Source organism: Chelonoidis abingdonii, chromosome 2, assembly GCF_003597395.2.
Source record: "Chelonoidis abingdonii isolate Lonesome George chromosome 2, CheloAbing_2.0, whole genome shotgun sequence".
NCBI classification, from domain to species: domain Eukaryota; kingdom Metazoa; phylum Chordata; order Testudines; family Testudinidae; genus Chelonoidis; species Chelonoidis abingdonii.
In genome coordinates this window covers 159,769,632-159,791,616 of record NC_133770.1, presented here as the reverse complement: position 1 = coordinate 159,791,616, position 21,985 = coordinate 159,769,632, and the positions used below count along the sequence as shown (strand labels likewise).

At 42.8% G+C, this 21,985-nt stretch overlaps 1 protein-coding gene across 1 annotated transcript in view; it reads left to right on the top strand.

The window, feature by feature from the left end:
* Positions 1–21,985, top strand: part of DOCK5 (dedicator of cytokinesis 5) — a 134,047-nt gene that overhangs the window by 63,413 nt on the left and 48,649 nt on the right. The window contains exons 10-23 of the mRNA XM_032795300.2: positions 69–198; positions 2,978–3,050; positions 4,487–4,629; positions 5,982–6,107; positions 6,857–6,981; positions 7,822–7,920; positions 9,023–9,095; positions 10,794–10,897; positions 12,207–12,396; positions 14,281–14,378; positions 16,016–16,105; positions 17,522–17,622; positions 19,007–19,141; positions 21,080–21,191. Of these exons, the coding sequence (XP_032651191.1) occupies positions 69–198; positions 2,978–3,050; positions 4,487–4,629; positions 5,982–6,107; positions 6,857–6,981; positions 7,822–7,920; positions 9,023–9,095; positions 10,794–10,897; positions 12,207–12,396; positions 14,281–14,378; positions 16,016–16,105; positions 17,522–17,622; positions 19,007–19,141; positions 21,080–21,191 (1,599 nt within the window). The remainder of the gene's footprint in view (positions 1–68; positions 199–2,977; positions 3,051–4,486; positions 4,630–5,981; positions 6,108–6,856; positions 6,982–7,821; positions 7,921–9,022; positions 9,096–10,793; positions 10,898–12,206; positions 12,397–14,280; positions 14,379–16,015; positions 16,106–17,521; positions 17,623–19,006; positions 19,142–21,079; positions 21,192–21,985) is intronic.

Genomic DNA, 21,985 nt, shown 5'->3' with positions numbered 1-21,985 from the left:
TTTTCTATGTTCGCAAAGCAACTGGGTTTAATTTTCTCTATGTTAAACGGTCTCTGCTGTTTCTGCAGGACCTGAGCAGCTTGGACCTGATCAGGCCCAAAATCAGCTTGGTGTGTCAAATTGTGAGAGTGGGGCATATGGAGCTAAAAGATGGGAAGAAACACACCAGTGGGCTCCGGAGACCATTTGGGGTGGCAGGTAGGAGATGCCAAGCTGCAGCATGCATTAATTGAGAGGGACCATGGTCCAGTGGATAGGACACTGGCTTGGGAATCGGGAGGCCTGGGTTCTTGGTCCTGTCACTGAACCTGGAAAAGTCAAATAACTTCTCTGTGCCTGTTTCCCAATCTGTAAAATGGGTTTAATAATACTGACCATCTGCCTTTGTAAAACCTTTTGAGATTTACAGAGGAAAAAGTTCTCTGTGATAGCTACATATTATTACTATTCACTACTTACAATGACTGGAAGTTTGTACCCAATGACTGGAAGTTAGCTAATGTAACATCAATATTTAAAAAGGACTCTAGAGGTGATCCCAGCAATTATAGACTGGTAAGTCTAACAACGGTACCGGGCAAATTAGTCGAAACAATAGTTAAGAATAAAATTGTCAGACACATAGGAAAATTTAAACTGTTGAGCAATAGTCAACATGGTTTCTGTAAAGGGAAATTGTGTCTTACTAATCTATTAGTGTTCTTTGAAGGGGTCAACAAACATGTGGACAAGGGGGCAATCAGGGATGTAGTGGACTTAGATTCCAGAAAAGCCTTGACAAGGTCCTCCCAAAGGGCTCTTATGTAAATTAAGCTTCGTGATAATAAGGGAAGGTCTTTCATGGATGAATGGTTAATACAGACAGCGCGAACAAAGCGTAGGAAAAATGGTAAATTTCAGAATGGAGAGGGGTAACTAGTGGTTGTTCCTCATAGGGTCAGTCCTAGGACCAAATCCAGTTCAATTTATTTCATAATGATCTGGAAAAGGGGTAACAGTGAAGTGGCAAAGTTGCAGTGATACTAAACTGTCTCAGATAGTTACAGACCAAAGCAGACTGTTGAGAACTTCAAAAAGATTCACAAAACTAAGTGAATTGGGCAACTAAAATGGCAAATGAGAATTTCATGGTTATTTTTCAATGTGCATTACTTAATTTATCCCACATTGCATCACAATATGATGGGGCTAATTTAGCTCAATGAGTCAGGAAAAGACTTGAGTCTTCTGGATAGTCTCTGAAATGTCCACGCCTGTGCAAGAGGCGGTCAAAAAGCAAACAGGATGTTTAGGATCATTAAAAAGGGAATAGAGAAATAAAGACTGAAAATAATATTATTGCCTCTTAAAAATCCATGTATGCCTACATCTCGAATCACGTGCAGAGATGTGGTCTCCTCATCCAAAAAAGATATACTGGCACTAGAAAGCATCAGAAAGGCAACAAAATGATTAGGGGTTTGAGAGGATCCCATATGAGGAAGATTAAAGAGGCTGGACTCTTCAGCTTGGAAAAGAGGAGACTAAGGGGGGATATGATAGAGTATATAAAATCATGTGGTGTTTGTGGAGAAATTGGATAAGCGAAAGTTATTTACTTATTCCCATAATACAAGAACTAAGGGTCACCAAACGAATTAATAGGCAGCAGGTTAAAACAAATAAAAGAAGTTTTCACACAGCGCACAGTTTAACTTGTGAAATCCTTACCTGAGGAGTTTGTGAAGGCTAGGACTATAACAAATGTTTAACAGGAGAACTGGATAAATTCATGGTGGTGAAGTCCATAAATGGCTATTAGCCAGGACGGGTAAAGGAATGTGTCCCTAGCCTCTGTTCATCAGAGGATGGAGATGGATGGCAGGAGAGAGATCACTTGATCATTGCCTGTTAGGTTCACTCCCTCTGGGGCACCTGGCATTGGCCACTGTCGGTAGACAGGATACTGGACTAGATAGACCTTTGGTCTGATCTGATACGGCCATTCTTATGTTATTATGCCCTCCATTCTTAAACTGCCCAGTTCTAGTCCCATGAAACCAAGGTGTCCCAGTCGATTTTAAAATCCTTATCATGGAGTCATTTCAAGGCTTGGATTTCCAAAGGAGCCTTAATGAGCTAGGTACCCGGTTCCATTGAGTTAGGCACCTAACTCCCTTGGCCTGCTTTGAGAATCTCAATCTGAAAACACACAGGGAAAATTAAAATTAAACCTTGAACTAAACAGAATGTGAAATCTAAAGGTAAATTCTTTGCTTTGATCAGATCTTTGTAAATCCCATCCATTCTTCTAGGGAAGAATAGTCATGCTATAGGCTGGATCTCTGAGAAAAGCTGTGTGTGGAATTTGCTTTACCTGCTAAAAGGATGAGAACACTGAAGGGTGGAACTATGTCAATCAATCAGATTAACAATGCAAATAGGTCAATTGACTGGCTGAAGAGAGAGTTGAGAAAACTATTATTCATCTTCTAGGAGGGGAATAAGTATTTTCTGCTTCCACTTGGCTTTTGGAAAGTAGTTGATTTCCTCGAAGGGATCAATAAACAGTGTGTGAAGCATCAGAGGGGGTAACTATGTTACTCTGGTTTTGTAAAAAGCAACAAAGAGACCTGTGGCACCTTATAGACTAACAGATACAATGTGCAAGGCAAAATTCTATTTAGACCTTGTTTACACTCGGGAAATTTTGGCAAAATTTCCCCATCATTGCAACTGTTGATCCTGCTCCACCAGTGAGAACAACATGGTGGGAAAACTAGTATGGATGAGTTGCTGCTTATGGTTCCAATGCTGTGTCAGCCAGATCTGCTTGGTACTTAAAAAAAAAAAACAGTGGCCCCTTTAGGTCTCCCAAATTTGTTACCAGTAGTATAGCTGAACCAGAATTAGCATCTGTTGGGCAAGACTTTTTGTTTTTTTAACAGTCACTTAGTAGAGGTATAAAATGATCTTTGTTAAACTTGTCTCATTTCAGTAATGGACATTACTGATATCATACATGGGAAGGTGGATGACGAGGAAAAGCAACACTTTATTCCTTTTCAGCAGTAAGTATTGGACATCAGAGTGAGTCATGGAGCTGTATGAATCAGAGCAGACAGTCTTAGAGAATGGCAGTGTCTGTATGGGCGCTTTGGGGTGTATCAGAAAGACCTATACAGACACGTTGGTTATTTGTAAAGTCTGACCTTTTTGAAAGAGAGAAATCTACAGTCATGCAAAGTCCAAAGTTTGCAGCAAAATGATTGACTCGAGTGTCATCAGTAAAAACCTCATCAGCATGATTTATGCTGTGTGACAAGGAAAACGACCACTAGAAGGGGGATGGCTGGCGGGGTGGTATCTTAGCACTAGATTTGAAGTAGACAGACTCCCTGGAAGCATATGTTCAGATCATAGAAGGATGAACTGAGGCCAGGTCTACACTACGGGGTTAGGTCTACCCATGCGGCTGGAGTCGACGTAGCTTAGATTGACTTACTGCAGTGTCTATACCGCATTGGGTTGATGGGAGAAACTCCCCTGTCGACTTACCTTACGCTTCTCATTCCGATGGAGTACCAGAGTCAATGGAAGAGTGGTCTGCCGTCAATTTATCGGGTCTTAACTAGACCTGCTAAATTGATCCCTGGTGGATCAATCGCTGCAGCGTGGATCCCCGGTAAGTATGGACATACTCACAGAGTCCAATGCACGTTAGTGAGTGGGTTCCTATAAATAAGACCTTGAAAATCAGAGGCATCATCTACTGTGCATGGATATTGGGGGTGGGATTTTCAATAGCAACTAAATGTTTGGGAGCACAAATCCAATTGAATTTCCCTTGCCTTCACCACTGTGCATCATCTATCTAAGGATGGAGTAGGAGGAATTGGGTATAGAGGCTAGAAGTCAGGGGTGAAATGATTCCTGGCTGCATGGTTACAATTTTTGTTTTGGAGAGGAGATTCAAGCCCCAGAACCATGCCTTTCTGCCTCTCTGTTTAGACTGGCCCTTTGATGGCACTGTTAACTTGTTCAGAACGTTACAGTAATGAAAATGAAGCTTGTTTGGGTAAGCTGAACCGTGTTATTACAATCCTAAATATAGCAGTTTGTTTGGTTCAGCCAGCATGTCATTATGAGGGACTCTCAGTGGAGGATTTTTTATTCCTTTCATGGCCTGTTTATATTACTAGAAAAACTGCCCCAAAGAGTGTTTTTCCTTTCCACAATAACGTGGATTTACAACAGTTTTTTGTCTGTCTTCGCGGCAGGGACATTTTAATTAGAGATTAGCTCATGATGCAGAGTCTGCATCCAAATCTAGGATCTTCCAAAGTTTGGGGGTTCATATCTGGGTGGGGTGAGGTGGAGAGGGAGGGCTTGTTTTGGCTTGTTAAAGACCATTGGGGCCAGATCCAAAGGTCAGAGATGTTTGGATCCAGGACTTGCTTGGCCTTCAATCTGCCTGCACTCCATCTTCTGTTGTTCCACTTCTCAGAATTGCAATGGAAACCTACATCAGGCAGCGACAGCTAATCATGTCCCCTCTAATGACTTCCCATGTGATCGGCGAGAATGAGCCACTCACTTCGGTCTTCAACAAAGTCATCGCTGCAAAGGAAGTGAATCATAAAGGGCAAGGTACATACATTGGACAAGGAGCCAGCTTCACAGGGGAAAGGCTCCCTCTCTTACAAAGGAATTGAATTACTTGTGAAGGTTCAGAAATCAAGGGCACTGGAGTCTCTTGCTTCCATTGGGCCCAACTGTGAAATGCTGCTATCCCATCACCAGAGATTGAACCAGGAACCTCCAAAGCTAAAAGGATGAGCTGCAAAAGCTCCCTAGCTAGGCTATAACAGACTCATATCCTCTGTGGATTGGGCAAGGAGGGGACTGTAACAGACTCACCAATGGGTTACACTTACTTAGTATTTATTCCATCCTTATGCAAAACAGACTTGTCCATTTCTCTCACTAAACTAGTTTGCCACCAATGTTGTAGTTACCTTGGTAAACTATGCTCCATAGCTTATATCCCCTTTTATCCCACTACATCCAGCCCCTCTGTTTTTCCTAAAAGATTTGGATGTGTCTGAAACCTTATAGTTTGGATTCTGCCACCCTTACTGAAATTAAATACTACCTTACTCCAGTGACGGTTCCACTGAAATCACTGGATCTACTTGCAGAATTAGGTAATAGTCAGCCATGAGTAAGTGTTGGAGAATCAGGCCCAGTAGAAACTTGGGGTTGCGTATTTTAGCTTGTGTGTTTGAGATACTACATTTTATATATAAAAAAAAAAAAAAATTCCCCTCTCACCCTTATGGGTGGTATGTGTCTTCCTCAACCTCGGGTCCTCTACCAGAGGCCTGGGAGTTTGAGGGTTCTGCGCAGTATCTTAGCTGTTCCTAGCACTGCACTCTTCTGGACAGAGAGCTCTGATGTTGTTCCTGGGATCTGTTGGAGCCACTCACCCAGCTTAGGAGTCACAGCCCCGAGTGCTCCTACCACCACTGGGACCACTTTGGCCTTCACTTTCCACATCCTCTCTAGTTCCTCTTTCAGGCCCTGGTACTTCTCCAGCTTCTCATATTCCTTCTTCCTGATGTTGCTGTCACTTGGCACTGCTATATCTATCACCACCGCTGTCTTCTGGTCCTTGTCTATTACCACGATGTCTGGTTGATTGGCCAGTACCTGCCTGTCCGTCTGGATCTGGAAGTCCCACAGAATCTTAGCCCTGCTATTCTCCACAACCTTCTGTGGAATCTCCCATCTGGCCTTGGGAGAGTCTAGCCCATACGCTGTGCAGATGTTCCTGTACACAATGCCAGCCACTTGGTTGTGCCGTTCAGTGTATGCTTGTATATATATCCGACAAGAAAATAGTCATTAGTTTTCTCTCCTTAAGCCCAGGGTTTATGGTCATACTATAGATATTGCACTTGTACCAGTAAACATTTATTAAGTACCCTATTTTTTCTTAGGCCTCTGGGTCTCCCTGAAGCTGTTACCTGGAGACTTAGCCCAGGTTCAGAAGGATTTTTCTCACCTTGTCGACAGATCAACTGCAGTGGCTCGCAAAATGGGATTCCCTGAGATTATTCTTCCTGGTAGGTACCTTATCTTCATGAGCACAAACTTTGACTTGCTACCGTGCTTGTGAAGGATGTAGGAAGACACAGTGATTCTGGATTTACGTGTTGTGCAGAGCTCTGTTCCACAGCTGGTTGAAAAGTGTGTGGTGTTTTCCACTAAAATTTTCAAATAAGATTAAATATTTTCTGTTTTATCAAAAACTTTCAGCAGAATTTCGGAGTTTCATCCACAAAGTGAAAACTTTGAAAATTTTCAGTTTTGTTTCTGTTGTTATATTTTATTTAAGGAAACCTAAAAAAGGTCAATGAATGGAATTTTTTGTAGAACATTTCCATTTAGTCAAAAAGCCATCTTTCATCATGACATTTTTCCCCACCTGCTCTATTGAATTCACATAGGGAGGAATTCACCTTGGCAGATAGGAAAGAGAAATACAAAAGATACGAACTTGGTCATGGCATAATGGAATATGAAGCTCTCTTGTCCTTTATTCATGAGTCCATTTGTGGTCAGAAACAGGTGTTGTGTGGAAGTCATGCATGCAAGGATTATTAGCAAGAAGATTGGCACATGGTAGAATCTGACCCAAAAAGTGAGGTGAAAATGAGACCAGTAGTTCAATCTAGAGCTCTCTTGGTATCGTTCCAGGATGTGAAATAACATTGTCAAAATCCCATGCTGGGGTGTGAAATGTTAACCCTGTAACTTCCCCCAGCTGGCTGTCCACGAAAAGCAGCTCACTGGGAGTATCTTAATGTTTCAGGTGATGTTCGAAACGACATCTACATCACTCTGATCCAAGGGGAGTTTGACAAAGGGAAGAAAAAGACTCCAAAGAATGTAGAAGTCACCATGTCTGTGCATGACGAAGATGGCAACCTCTTGGAGGTAGGGTGAACCTACTTGGGTGGTGGGTGATAAAGATGTTGCTTTATGCACGTATTGGGCTACTGCAGGATCTCCAGCTGAGATGGCCCTTACAGAGATCCTATGAGCAAGGACTGTGTGACTGTTCAGTTAAAGTAATTCTAGGGGACCTCTGTGGTTGCATTGCTAGGAAGAGCAATAGAAAATGTAATGGACCCACCTGCATTGGTTGAAGGATGGGTTAGATGACATAATGGGTCTTTTCCACCTCAAACATCAATAGGAGGCATAGGATATAGGTAAGGTGAGTGCGATGTAGTGTAGTGGTTAGAGCATGATTCTGGGAATCAGGACTCCTGAGTTCTGTTCTTATCTTTGCTACTTTTATTTTTCTTCCTCCAAACTTGAGCCTTAAGGTTCAGTTAGTCACGTAGGAAACTCAACTGCTGGAGCACAGCTGAAGGTTGCACACCTTGGCAGCTGGAGACTTGACAGTAATTTACCAAAATAAACAGGTGTCTCACAGAGGCCTCTGCATGCTGAGCTTTAGGTCTCTGTATAACCCTAGTTTATTCCAATCTCTTATACAATGAATTTTAGGACTCAGTCCTAGAAATTACACATTAATATTGATGTCAGGAAATCTTTGAAGGTTAGGAGTAACATTTTAAAAAATCACCAAAATGATTTAGATGGCTAAGTCCCATTTTCAAAAGTGATTTAGGCTCCTAAGTGCCCAAGTCACTTTTGAAAATGGGACTTAGGCTTCTAAGTCACTTAGGGTAAAATTTTCAAAAGCATCTAGGTATTTTTTCTTGACTTTATTTGATCTTCACTTTCTCCTCATCTTTTTCCCCAAAGAAAGCTATCCATCCAGGTGCTGGTTATGAAGGGATCTCCGAATACAAGTCCGTTGTTTACTATCAAGTCAAGCAGCCTTGTTGGTATGAAACCGTAAAGGTGAGTGTGTGCATTTTACAGTCCTGCTCCCTTCACCTGGAGCCTAAAGAATAGGACTAATCAACAAGCCTTGAATCAGCCAAGGACATGTAGAGTAGCATGTTGTCCTATGTGGTCTAGAGAGACAGTGTTGTCTGGTCGTTCAGCAAACAGGACTCTGGTCCACTTTCAGCTGTAGCTGAAGGATTTGCTAGAAAAGGTATCGTCACTGGATCTGTTGTGTGCTTCTAAAAATCATCTGCATCCTTGCTGTAGACAGAAGCAGAGTATCTTTGGGATAACTGAAGGGTTTAACTGCTAATCTGAATTGGAGGAGGTCTCTGAAATGGAAAGAATAGGTCTGCTTTTCTGCACTTGGAATCCTGGTAAAATAAAACCTTGAAAGGCCCTTCCATTTACTTCCTAAATGTTTTTCATGATGAAGGAGAGAGAGGGTCCTGGATTCCAGACATTATTGAAGCTCTGATTGCATAACTCTTGCCAAGCCAACTGGCCACTTATACTACTGTAAGATGCTCTATAAGATGCTGCATCTGAGAAGAGCTTTCCCCGTAACATAAAGTACCAATACATATATATTTCTGCATTTAAATTACTCTGTGTGTGTATATACACATGCGTGCACACACGCAGAGTAATTTAAATACCTAGGTACCAATGGATTCAGGGCTGAAAGGCTTTAGCAAATGCTTTCATGAAGATAATGCAAATTAGATTAGGGGGTAAAGTTTTCAAAAGAGCCTATGGAGTTAAATGCTCAAATCTCATTCAGTTTCAATGGCATTTGCTTGTTGAATTTCCTGTGATCCTCTGAAGACCTTAAACAGAACTAGAGATGAATTTTCAAATGTAGGGCCAGGGACAAGAACTCCTGGATTCTCTCTGACTTTTTTCCACTGATGTGTTACATTGAGTAAGGTACTTCATTTCTAGCTATGCTTTTCCCATCTGCAAAATGGTTATTAGACTTCGGGGTGAGGGGTTGGAGCATGTTATAAGACTTGTTTTGTTAGTGTTTGTAGAATATTTTGTGTTCCTCCTAATAAGAAGCATATGAGAAGCCCTAATTGTTGTTCTATTTGACCCCTCATGTAATGTTCAGGTGTCTATTGCAATTGAAGAGGTCAGTCGTTGCCATCTGAGGTTTACGTTCCGTCACCGATCATCACAGGAATGTAAGTACTTGAAGTGGAGGCCAGGAAGGTTTCCCCCTATGTATATTGTGCATTTTGTAGCTTAGATATGTTTGAGTGTCCTGCAAAGCTGGAAGCAGCATTTGGCCTTCCTCCTAACTGTAGTCTGCTGGGAAGGGGATGGTGCAGAGTTGGGCATTGGCATGGACAAGCAAGGGAATGCTTTCTGATGAGCCCCCTCAACTTAATGGGTAAGCAAAATGGGGCTGCTAGTCTAAGAAAGCGGGCTTTTCCCACTGGATTTCCAGCACTTCTGCTTCTGATTCTTGTTGGAAATCCCTCAGCCAGCAGCCTTTCTTGGTGTGTTTCGGCATTTCCACTTCCTGATTGGAAGCAAGAAATAGGAATGACACATGTAAACGAGGGATAGTTTTTTGAACCTTAAAATGGCTTTGTCTATAAAAATAGGGAAAAGGACTGTCTGTTTTTCGTGCCGAGGAGCTGAACTACTCATTTCATTTTTAAGTCATTTACAAAAGTCAGTGCCAGAATGCAGTATGACTCAGGTCTTGATGGCCTCGTTGCAGGAGGACTTTAGATCAAATTCACGAGAGGTTAATAAGAAAGTTAAATAGCCAGAAATCTCATGAAGCTATTTCAGAGCTGTGGGTGGCCTCATGAGATCAGATCAATAGCTTGGGAAACTGAACCAAAAAGGGCAGTAAGACACTGTAACCAAGGCCTCCTTGGTTCTGCTTCTGTCTCGGTCAACAGATCATGCAGAGACCCTGTGCTGGTTCAACACCCTGTGCAGTTTGTTTATAATTGAGTCCAACCATTTTCACAACATACCTAGCGCCTTTACAAGCAGTGGGAGAGCAATCTCTCTCCCCCTTGCACTGCCTGCTTCCCCCCTTTTCTCTTCCTTCCTGTGCCTGTTTGTGGGCTCTGGCTAATGGCTTCATTAGCCTTTCTGCCCTGTCCCACCTACAAATTAGGCACAGGTCTGCCTCATCAGCTCCGTTCTGCTATGCCTGATTTGAGCTGCTGTGAACAGAGTGCTGACTCAGGGTTTCCTATCTAGCATTCTGTCACAGACAAATCCATAGAGTTAAATGCAAGAGGTGATGCCAGATTTGCAAAGATAGAGGCAGTAGGTACGAGGTCAGAAACGCATGCATTTGCATTCACAATTCCTGTGATTACATGTACAAGTGAATATAAGCTGTTTGGGCCAGAGACCATCTCTTTGTTCTGTACTGATACAACGCCTAGCAAAATGGGGCCATGGGCTATGACCAGAGCTCCTAGCTATTGGAATACAAATAACAAATACATTAACATTTAAGGCTGTGATTCGCAAACTACCTAAGTGATTTGAGTGCTCAATTATCATTAAAATTAGGCCTCTTTTTGGAAAATGTCAGCCTAAACTTCTATGCAGAATTGCTTTGTAGGGATGCAAATTGCAGTGCCTTTCTTCTTGCATCTACCCACTGAAAATTTGGATATGATGAGGCATTAACAAGGAAGCATTCCCATCTTATTGTAAAAATGGTCTTGTGCCTCAAGGTGTGTTGCAATGAAATAGTGCTTTTTAAACAGAAATTATTACTCTTGCTTTGTTCCTTAGTAGCAGCAAGTCACAAAGGAACCTTCCCATGGGTTGGGAGCTGGGAGATATCTAAGAGACAGACTAGAGGCCCCGCCTAGTGAAGGTTATGTTCTTTCTCTTTGCAGCCAGGGATAAATCGGAGAGAGCTTTCGGGGTGGCCTTTGTGAAACTGATGAATGCGGATGGAACAACTCTGCAGGATGGCAAACACAATTTAGTCATTTACAAGGTAGTTTGGGGGGGAAATGGTGGTTGTGCAATTCTTGTACTAGCTGAAATGTCTTTGCCAGCCATGTGTGTAGTCTCCTGGTAACACAAGCCCTACTTTACTCGCCAATGCAAAGATCCCTGTTAACCACCAGAGTCTGAGAACCAGTGACACACTAATCTGTGGTCATGATAAGCCACTATTAAATAAGGTTGCACTGGGCAGACCTCTGATCACTTTGACACAGGTCTGATACATTCTTGTAGTAGCTTGAGAATCCATTTTGCTTGTTTCCTATATTTGGCCCCGTAACCCAGACAGCCTGTAGAGAATGGGCATGGAGTCACGTCTTTTCCCTTTCTGCCTTTAGGAGGAGCTGTCTTTGACAAGGGAAGAGATATCGTGTTTTCAGGCACAGTAACAGAAAGTTAACCACTGCAGAGAACCACAAGGGTATTAAAGTGGCAGTAAAACCTCTTTAATCTACACATTATAATCTGCACTGGCAAAGTGGCAGTTGCTTCCTACTCTCCGGCAAGGATTTCATAGCGACTCGTGGAGTGAAATCTCCCAGTACTGGGATGTCATTAGTGTTTTATAACGTAGATAATACTACAATACATTTGTGAAGTGCATTGCTACCATGTTAACTTCCATGGTATCATTAGATTGGATAAAATGTGTCAGAGAGAGAGAAACTCATATTTCAGGGTTTAAACAAAACCACCTGAAGCCTTGGGAAGGTTTCCCAAGTGGGCAGGCTATTCCATTATAGGTTTCTTGTTCCTTCATCTGAAGCATCTGGTACTGGCCACTTTCAGAGATGTTATACTGGACTGGATGGGTCACTGATCTGTTCAGGTATGACAGTTCCTGTATTCCTGAGACTATCTATAGATAAGCTACAACACAGAGAAAAGAAACCTGGTCCGGTGGTTAGGGACTTGGGAGATGTGGGTACAAGCTCTTGTTTTGGGGGGAAATCACTTAGTATCTCTGTGCTTCAGTTTCCCATCTGTAAAATGGGGTTGACAGCACTTTCCTACCCAACAGGGGTGTTGAGAAGATAAATACATTAGAAGATTGCAAGGTGCTCAGATACTCTGAGGATGAGGCCAGATAAGTGCCTTAGATAGAATGCGATTTTTCCATGCACAGTTTAAAAAGAATTCCAGTCCATAGCAGATGTGAAAACTGCCGAAAAAACATGCCGTCTGTTGGAGAGCATCTGTAGGTAATGAGTGCCTGCCTCTTATGTGGACAGGGGCAAGATGGAGTATTATCAGTATCTGAAATGACCCCCCACACACACACTTTGTTCTGTCAACAGGGCGATAACAAGAAAATGGAAGATGCTAAATTCTACTTAACTCTTCCTGGCACAAAAGTAGAGGAGGAGAAGGACGGCCCACCAGGCAAAAACCTGCACCACTTGGCCAACTTCACGCCCACTAAAGATAGCACGAAGGACAGCTTCCAGATTGGCACTCTTATCTGTTCCACCAAACTGACCCAGAACGGTAGGCCTGGCACTAGCAGCGGGGTGGGCGCTATGCTGTACTGGGAGAACTGTCTGCCAGGTGAATGAGGCCCTCCCCCCTTACACGAAGACTCTCTTAGACACTATTAGGTTAGAGGCGACTTTAACCTGCACCTTCTAACACCTTCCTTTTGGGGTGTTAGCAAGTAGAGCAACTCTCTTTTGGTCCTCCAGTGTGAATCATAGAAATGTGGGTCTGGAAGGGGTCTCAAGAAGTTGTCAAGTCCAGTACTGTATGCTGAGGCAGGACCAAGTAAACCTAGACCATCCCAGACAGGTGTTTGTCCAACCTGTACTTAAACACCTCCAATGACGAGGATTCCACTACATCCCTTGGAAGCCTATTCCAGAGTTTAACTGCCCATGAAGTTAGAAAGTTTTTCCTAATATCTAACTTAAATCTCCCCAGTGCAGATTAAACCCATTACTACTTGTCCTACCTTCAGTTTACGTGGCGAACAATTGATTGGTCCTCTTTGTTACAGCACTTAATGTATTGCAGGCTGTTATCAGGTTCCCCCCTCAATTGTCTTCTCTCAAAACTAAAGATGCCCAGGTTTTGTGACCATTCCTCATAAGTCAGGGTTTCTAACCTTTGCTTATTTTTGTTGCTTTCCTCTGGAATCTCTCCATTTTTTCCACATCTTTCCTAAAGTGTGGTGTCCAGACCTGGATACAGCGCTCCAGGCTTCACCCTAGGGACAATTGCCTCGTATGTGTGACACTCCAGTTAATTCACTGCAGAATAGTTGCCTTTTTCATGGCTGCGTCACATTGTTGACTTGACTTCAATTTGTGACGCACTATAAATACCAGATCCTTTTCAGCAGTACCACCGCCTAGCCAGTTATTCCCCATTTTGTGGCTGTGCATTTGATTTGTCCTTCCTAAATGAAGTATTTTGTACTTGTCACTGTTGAATTTCATCTTGTTGAATTCAGCACAATTCTTTAATTTTTCAAGGTCATTTTGAATTCTCATCCTGTCCTCTAATGTGCTTGCAACCCTTCCCAGCTTGGTATTGTCTGTACATTGTATAGGTATTCAACTGGAGACAGGGCCAAAATCAGTGGTGATGGGTAAAATGTATATGGGGAGGGGGGTGGGTCACATGTTAGTAAGTGACTTTGAGACTGTCAGTCTAAATCTAGAAGGGGAATCAACATACTATGTGGTTTTGGAGTGGAGACAATATAAATTATGCCAACTCAGACTTCCATTAGACTCTAAATTTGGCCTTCTGTGTCTTGATTGCATATTATGTGTCTGCTCTTCCTTTAAAAAGTAGTGATCAAGTTTATTTGCAGACTGTGGTTGAGATCTTCAGAGCAGTCTAGGGGATTTACACACACATCCACTGGTAGCTTTCATGCAGGTTATGTCTCTAAATCTCCTAGACTGTTTTGAAAATCTCAGCCACAGCCTGTCACGGAATTTGATGTCCCTGGATGGTCCAGAGCTATGATTGATGAAGCCCACAGCTTAACTTGCTTCCTAAAAGAGGCTTAAAGTGTAGCTTTAAGAAGCATTCTGAAAACTCTGAAGTAAACGTAAGAACGTTTGTCAGTCAAGTCATTCAGTATGATGGAATTCCCAGCTTATGGGTGTCCTCTCTTAAGTACATGAGAAGTCTGCAAAATCACATTTCGTCTGCTAGGATTTAAAATCATAGGTGTGCCTCTAAGAACAAGGGCAACACTTGGCAAAGTTGAAACAGGCATTACAAAGTAGTATGGCTTGTTTCTTATAAGCTGATATTAAAACAAGCACTGTTTCCATTTCTTTATTGGTCTGCAGCCATTAGGGTAAATCGGCTCTGGTGTTCTTTGTGATCTGTCACTAATTGTCGTTCTGTCATTGGTAGTTGACCTGCTGGGTTTGTTGAACTGGCGTTCTAACTCTCAGCACATCGCGCACAACCTAAAGAAGCTAATGGACGTGGAAGGAGGAGAAATTGTAAAGGTACAAGATCACATCTTCCGTTGGTGCACATAGAGATTTAGGTCCCAGTCTTGCAAACACGTAGACACGTGCTTAACTTTTAAACCTTGACTGCTGCTACTACTACCACTTCATCGTTGCCTTCTTCACCGTATTATTTGTATGACCATAGAGCCTAGGAACCCTGGTCATGTACTAAAACCCACTGTGCTAGACGCTATAGAAACAGAGAACAAAAGTATCAGAGGGGTAGCCGTGTTAGTCTGGATCTGTGAAAGCAGCAGAGAATCCTGTGGCACCTTATAGACTAACAGAGGTTTTGGAGCGTGAGCTTTCGTGGGTGAAGTGGGTATTCACCCACGAAAGCTCACGCTCCAAAACCTCTGTTAGTCTATAAGGTACCACAGGATTCTCTGCTGCTTTCAGAGAACAAAAGGACAGTCCCTGCCCCAATCTAAGTATAAAACAGAGACAACATGTGGATACAGATAGACAGAGAAGCACAAGGAAACAATGAGACAGGACTGATCAGCATGATAGGCCGTGATCTCGGTATTCCAGTGGGTGTGCCTACTTGCTTAAAACGTGCAGGCTCATTTATAGGTGTGCAGTTACTGAAAAGTCCAGAGGTAGCATGGATAGTAATGAGTTTTAGGGGGTGTTAAGTTCATAGCAAATACACAGAGCTAGAAACAAAACCTAAATACTCTTTCTGGAAAGTTGCAGCAGAACACTACTTTATTTGCAGGATTGGGGCTGTAGGGAGAAGTCAATACAAGTTCTTGCAAAATATGATGATCAGGAAAACCCTGATCGTTTATTTATTTATTTTCAGTAGCATCTAGATGGCCCCAGTCACTAGGTGCTATACAGACACACAAGAAAAAGACAGTTTGTGCCACAAAGAACTTATTGCCTGAGTCTAAGTGGCTTGAGAACTTCAGCTGAAAGTTGGAATTTCCAGGAAAATGAAATTCTGATTTTGAGAGAGAGTTTTGTTTTTTTTTATAACTTTGGATGATCGCTATGTCGGCTCACTGGGGTTGTGAAACGGGGGGTTTGCTTTGAAGGTCAGTTGAAACTTGTCTTACTTGCTGAGCTACTCAAGTGAAGGTGGCGTGTTTGTAAAATCAGGACTCCTGGTGATTGCCAAAGGAATGTTGTGCTTGGAAGGCTTGTCCGTGATCTTTTGGCACAGAGCACAAGGTTGACATGCGTCGCTGCAAGCAGAGGCAATGTGTGGGCAAAGTTAGGGGTAAGCCCCTTTGTAGAGTCAGCCACTCCTGTACTCTCACACTGTGCCAGATAAAAAGGGGGCAGGGCATGGCAGATATGGGCGTACGTGTGATTTTCATGCTGGAGAGTTGCTCACCCAGTACTTCTTATTGACCTTGCTCCTGCTACTAGGAAGGAGCAGCTTGGCAGACATGTACCAGCATGCACAGTGTGTGGTTGGGCTCCTCTGCATCCTCTGTCCTGCTAATCCCTTTTTACCTGTTGGTGTACATGCAGCTTTCACACCTCTGCTGGGCCGGATCAAGCTCTTTCTGTTTTCCCTAAGCTCCTGGGGGGAAAGGGGACCAGAAGAGAGGATTCCTGAGCAGCACTGCAACAGAAATAACCTCTGTTTCTGCTTCCCCATTATGTTCTCGCTCTAGTTTTTACAAGACACACTTGATGCACTTTTCAACATAATGATGGAGATGTCAGACAATGAAACCTATGACTTCCTTGTGTTTGATGCACTGGTGAGTGGTTGTTATCTGCATATCCCAAAGCACCTTTATTTCAGCCATTTCTTCAGCTTATCTTCTCATTCTGGTTCCTATTGTTTCCAATGGACAATTGATTGGTGTCTCACTCAATGAGAAATATGAAATTATATTTAAATGCTGTTTATACTAGTCAGGAGTCATTGGGTGCTAATGTAAGGCAAGGATATGAGATGTACTGTGGCCATTTCCATGAATATAATGAGAATAGGGATTAGGGTGACCAAATGTCCCATTTTTATAGGGACAGTCCCATTTTTTGGACTTTTTCTTATATAGGCGCCTATTGCCCCGCCACCCTTGTGCCGTTTTTTCACAGTTGCTATTTGGTCATCCTAACAGGGATTGACATGTACATAATCCCTAGCTTCTTACATATAACATTTTTCGTCTGTGGATCTCAAAGCACTTTACACAGAAGGAAAGTATCCTCCAATAGACTGGACGTACAGAGAGGAAGTGAATTACTCAAGGCCGCACGGCAGGTCAGTGGCCGAGTTGGAAATAGACCCAACGTTTCCTGAGTACCAGTTCAGCTCCTCTCTACTGGGCAATAATGCATCTCAACAAGAGAGCATTTTGTACAAAGATTCCAGTAAAATATCCGGCAGACGTTACAAAGACATTGCATGGAACAAGGAAGCAACTATTTAATAAAGCTCAGCAACAGAATGTGATAGTTTAGAAAAGAAACTGAAGATCACTGTATCCAGCTGAAACTGGGGGGGATTTTGGGAGGCAGTGGGCAATTACTCAAGCCACAGTTTTAGCAAAGTTGCAGGATTAGGAGCACTATAGACGTAAAGTGCAAGGGGATCTTTAATGACTCCAGATGTTCAGAGCCTCACTTTTGAGCCTCATCTGAAAAACAGTGCCTCTAGCAGCATTGTGCCTCTCAAGCCTCTGCTACAGAAATATTGCCATGTAGACTGGAGTTAGTGTCATCTACCAAATCACTAGCGCTACTTCTAGTTCCCCATCTGTCCACTGAGTAGACCTAACATAGTCTCACCTGCCAAGGTGAGATAGAATCATAGAATATCAGGGTTGGAAGTATCAGGAGGTCATCTAGTCCAACCTCCTGCTCAAAGCAGGACCAATCCCCAACTATTTTTTGTTGTTGCCCCAGATCCCTAAGTGGCCCCCTCAAGGACTGAACTCACAACGCTGAGCAGGCCAATGCTCAAACAACTGAGCTATCCTTCCCTCTCAAGGCCATTATCAGCTGGCCGTTATCAGCAGATACGGAGCATCATCTATAACATTAAAGCTGAGCAGATAAAGCATAAACAACCAGCAAAATAAAATGGCACATGATTAGAATAAATTGCAAGACACTTAGTTGAAAGTCATGCAGTTCAGTACTTCTGTCCCATTTTGTGTTTTTGGCAGGTATTTATTATTTCTCTGATCGGAGACATCAAGTTCCAGCATTTTAACCCTGTACTTGAAACTTATATTTACAAGCACTTCAGCACCACCCTGGCATATGTGTAAGTATCAGTAACCACAAACCTAGCTATCACAACAATCTCTTGCTACTACATAGACTAGATGTGGTGTAGGAGATCAAGGTAGCATAGATATTAAGGTGTGTGGGTGAGAGAGAGCGGGTGTATACACCCATATGTTCCCACCCTGAGATCATCTTGAGAATAGAAGAAAATTATAATTATTTACTGCAGAAATAATGTATGATTGTAATAATTAATTTTAATTGTAGAAAAACATTGGCACTATGTTTAAACAGCCAGTCAAGCGACTGGCCCTGGTGTCCAGTTCAACTGTAATCCTGTCTCTTGAAATTATAAAAGCCAGCCCCTTTTTTGCCTCACCAACTGCCAAGGGACTCTGCATTGCCTGGAACTCTTGAAACTCTTTGAACAGTTGCCTTCTCCTTCTCTGCACTTGCCGTACAATCACTGTCTGCAGAGGGTTATTTTTTTTCTCCTGGCTTGCAGAGGATTCATCATCCTCGCTGCTCCTTACTAAAAATAAACCTTTTTTATGTCTGATTTATGGATGGGCTGCCTCTCAGCTGTGTTGTTACCTGGCCTCGCTTTCCAGCTTGGCTCTATAGTGCAACATCCCCTGATGCCAAGCAGACTAGAGAATTATACAGTGCTTGTCATACACTCTGTGCGCCAAAGGGTTTGACAAACAACGAGCTAGATTCTGGCAGTGCAGCAAGTGGGGTAGGCGAAGTTAGGGGCTGCTTTGCAGTCAGCAATCCCTCACATAGACCCTGGGTTGCTCAGAGCTTGGTTAATGAGGAGGAAAAGGTGTTTGCTTGAATGTTATCCTCCCACATGCCTGTTGTTCTTTTGGAAAAGTGCAATGAGATCTTGAACTTCTCCCTAGACAGGGACCAGAGACTAAATAGTAAAGATGCACTGACACTTTCCATCCAAGGATCTCAAAACACTTCATAAATTAAGTCTCAGGAACCCCTGTCTTTTATTAAAGGGGCCATTACACCTTTGTACATGTAGGTAAACTGACGTCCGCAGCAACTAAACATCTGATTTTCAGAATTAATGGGCTTCCCAAATTCTTCATTAAAGCTGCCCAGGCTCAAAACTTTGAAAAAACAGGCCACAAAGTTTGAATTTTTGAAAGGACTTAGCACCCACTTTGGGGCCAGATTCTGGGAGCTGCTGAGTGCTGAGCACTTTTGAAAATCTGCTCCCATGTGGTTTGCCCAAGCCCCCAGAGTGACTCAGTGGCAGAGCTGTGACTAGAATCTAGAAGCTCTTACTCCCGGTACCTAGCTCTCTAACCACTAGGCCATGGTCCCTTTCTGGGATAAGGGAGCCTGGTTTACCTTCTCCTGTAACTACATCTGTGTTTATTCTCCTCTTCTTTTCCTTTCCTAAGGAAACTCACCAGAGTACTGAACTATTACGTACAAAATGCAGATGACTCCAGCAAGACAGAATTGCTGTTCGCTGCCCTGAAAGCCTTGAAGTATCTATTCCGATTTATTGTCCAGTCACGGGTACTGTACCTGAGGTGAGGCAGACCCTCCAGACTGTGCAAAATATCCACAGCAGGTACAAACTGGCATCGTTCCAGCCAAGGGAGCCTGCTTCCAATTTCCCCCAGCAGATGATGCCCCTAGTTATTGAGAAAAGACAGACTGTAGAGAGGTCTGTGTGTGTGGTTGGAGATATTGATCAGAACAAGAGAAAACAACTTAGAATACTTTTCTTGGGGGTGAAATTCTTTCTAATCATTCACATCTTACATAAGCTGCATTCAGCAATGCAGATAAGGAGCCTAAACTTCTTTTTATGCCTTCCTTTTTTAAGACGCTTCCTCATTTTAAGGGACTTTTGTGGGTATTTCTGCTAGGTTCTGTGAAGACTCGAAATGATTTAAAAAAACCTGAAGGGGAACTCTGAACAATCTTTAGTGGTGAGAGAGAAATCCCCTTCTATATTAATCCATTCAACAGAAATGTTTGCACATGATGGAGGCTGCCTGATTCTGCTCCCATTGAGCTCTTTGCAGCAGACATTGAAATGCACTGTCAGCTACTTGAGATCACTTTGTATGTTGCCTCACACAAATGGGGTCCTGGACAAGGACCAGAGCTACTAGCCACTAAGATAATACTACTAATAATTAATAGTATTTGTCGCAGTTCAGGACAACTGCCCCTCTGTTCTCCCTCTGTGGTCCATCCAGGGCTTAAGAGTTTCTGGCTGCCCACCATCCCCTGTCTTGGGGGTGTGTCTCTCTCCTGACTGGTTTTTTTTTTCAGGATGCACAGTTCCCTGCTTACACTGTGATATTCCTAGCAAGCCAGACTGCCTAAACAGGCCAGCATCTGTGCTGTGCTATGAACACAGTAATGGCCCACAGTTACATGTTACCACACAGCTCTTTCGATGCAAGCACGTTTATTCTTAAGGTAGAAGCAATAATGAGAAAACATATTAAAAACAATTAAAGAACCTGAACAATGCTAAAAGGCTCAAATTTGGTCTCCGTCAGCTCCAACCTCAGGCTCTGGTAGGTGTCAATCCTTCAGAAACCCACAACTGCATTTTCCCTGTGGTTATAAGTTCATAACTGTCTCAGATCTGGAACCAGAACCCAGGCTGGGCAGTGCAGCAGTTTCTTTATACAATGTAGGCCTTTGATATCCGGTCTCTGGGAAGAGGTAATCAGCAGACAACCACCTCTCTTCAGAATGTAGCTTTGGAAGGCAAGGTTTTTGCAGAACCAGAGGTGAGGAATATGCAGTAAGCTCTCCCGAAGTATTCCTCAGAAAGTCCACTTTTGTCTGGCACCTTTTCAATATAGTCCTCCCAGCCTCACACCACATCTCCCCCGTAGAAAGGTTATATATAATCCTAGCCCACAATAATACATAAACTTTGCATTTAATATAATGGACTCCAAAGATACATAAACTTAATAAATAAGGATATGCAGGGAATTCTCATCACGGTCACAGTGTGTGCCAGATTGCAATATGTGTTCATAGCCCCAAACCATTATTCACTCAATTCTCAGCAACCATTCAGGACTGTTTTCTCCTCTTAGTCCTTAAAAGCCAACACAGAATGGGCTGGATTCTCTTCTGGCTCAGGTATCATCAACAGAATTTGTAAACTATGCTTAAATGTCAAAGATGGTGATCATTGAAGCCAGAAAGGACCCAGCTTGACTCTCAGATTCCAGGCTGAGTTTGAGTCATTTGTGGTTAGAAAAAACAAACCCCTCTTTTTGCTGTTAAATTTAACAGATTTAATCTGGAAATCATTGATAAAATAAATCTAGAACCCCACACAGCTTCTTTTACTGTCACTTTTCATAGCAAAAGAGCATTTTAAGAGGTTGCTCTGAAGGATAAAATGTATTTAAGCCATTGTGGCAGTATTCCTTGCTCTGGCCTAAATTGGTGTGTATAGCCAGTGTGATGTTCCTGCTCTTTTTCAGGTTTTATGGGAAAGACGAAGATGGGGATGAGTTTAACAATGCAATCCGCAAGTTGTTTTTCTCCTTCAATGTCCTCATGGACCGACCACTAGAGGAGGCTGTCAAGATTAAGGTTGGTCTGAAGCCTGTTTTGAATGGTGGTACACATCTATTCTGAGGACAAGTAATCAGTTTTAAAGCCCCCAAAGTGTAACAAGTATTAATCTGAGCTCTTTAAGCTTTGCACAACTGTGACGTATGATAAAATATTGGTATTGAAATGCAGCCACTTCTAGGGTCGAGGCTGACACCCCAGCCCGCCTGTAACAGTGTCGTAAGAAGGACAACAGTTTGACCAGTAACATCCGGACTTATGAATGATTCAGACAGCAAATGATATGGAAACAAATATAGAGAAGGAAAGTAATGAAAGACCAAGAAGCTTTTGCCTGGGTCTTAACTTGCTCTGCTTTCTTGTTTGTCTTGCGTGAATTTTACTTGGGCCTTCTGAGTGAGTGAGGAACAGACAAGCCTGCAATAAGGCTTACTTGCTGCTTTCTTCTTTATAATACCTCTGGCCAAAATACATTAATCACTTTCTGCTGGAAGGATTGATTCTAGTTTAAAGAGCCTTCACATTTGAGTGTCTGATCTATTTAAAAACCACTTTCTCCAATGCCTGTGTGGTGAGGGGCCATTCTTCCTGCAGCACAAAACTTGTTGTTCCCACCACCAAAAGCAGACAGGGAGAATGCTGCTCTACGGCAAACCCCAGGGAAACCTTCAGTAGCTGTCATACACAGGCACTCAGATGCTGCTGTGATGAACCAGAGGTGCCTAGATAGCTTGTTCTTGGCATTGTTCACGGACATACTAAACCACAGAGAGCACCAAACTGTGCCTCCAAGGGGCAGTGCAAAGGGAGCA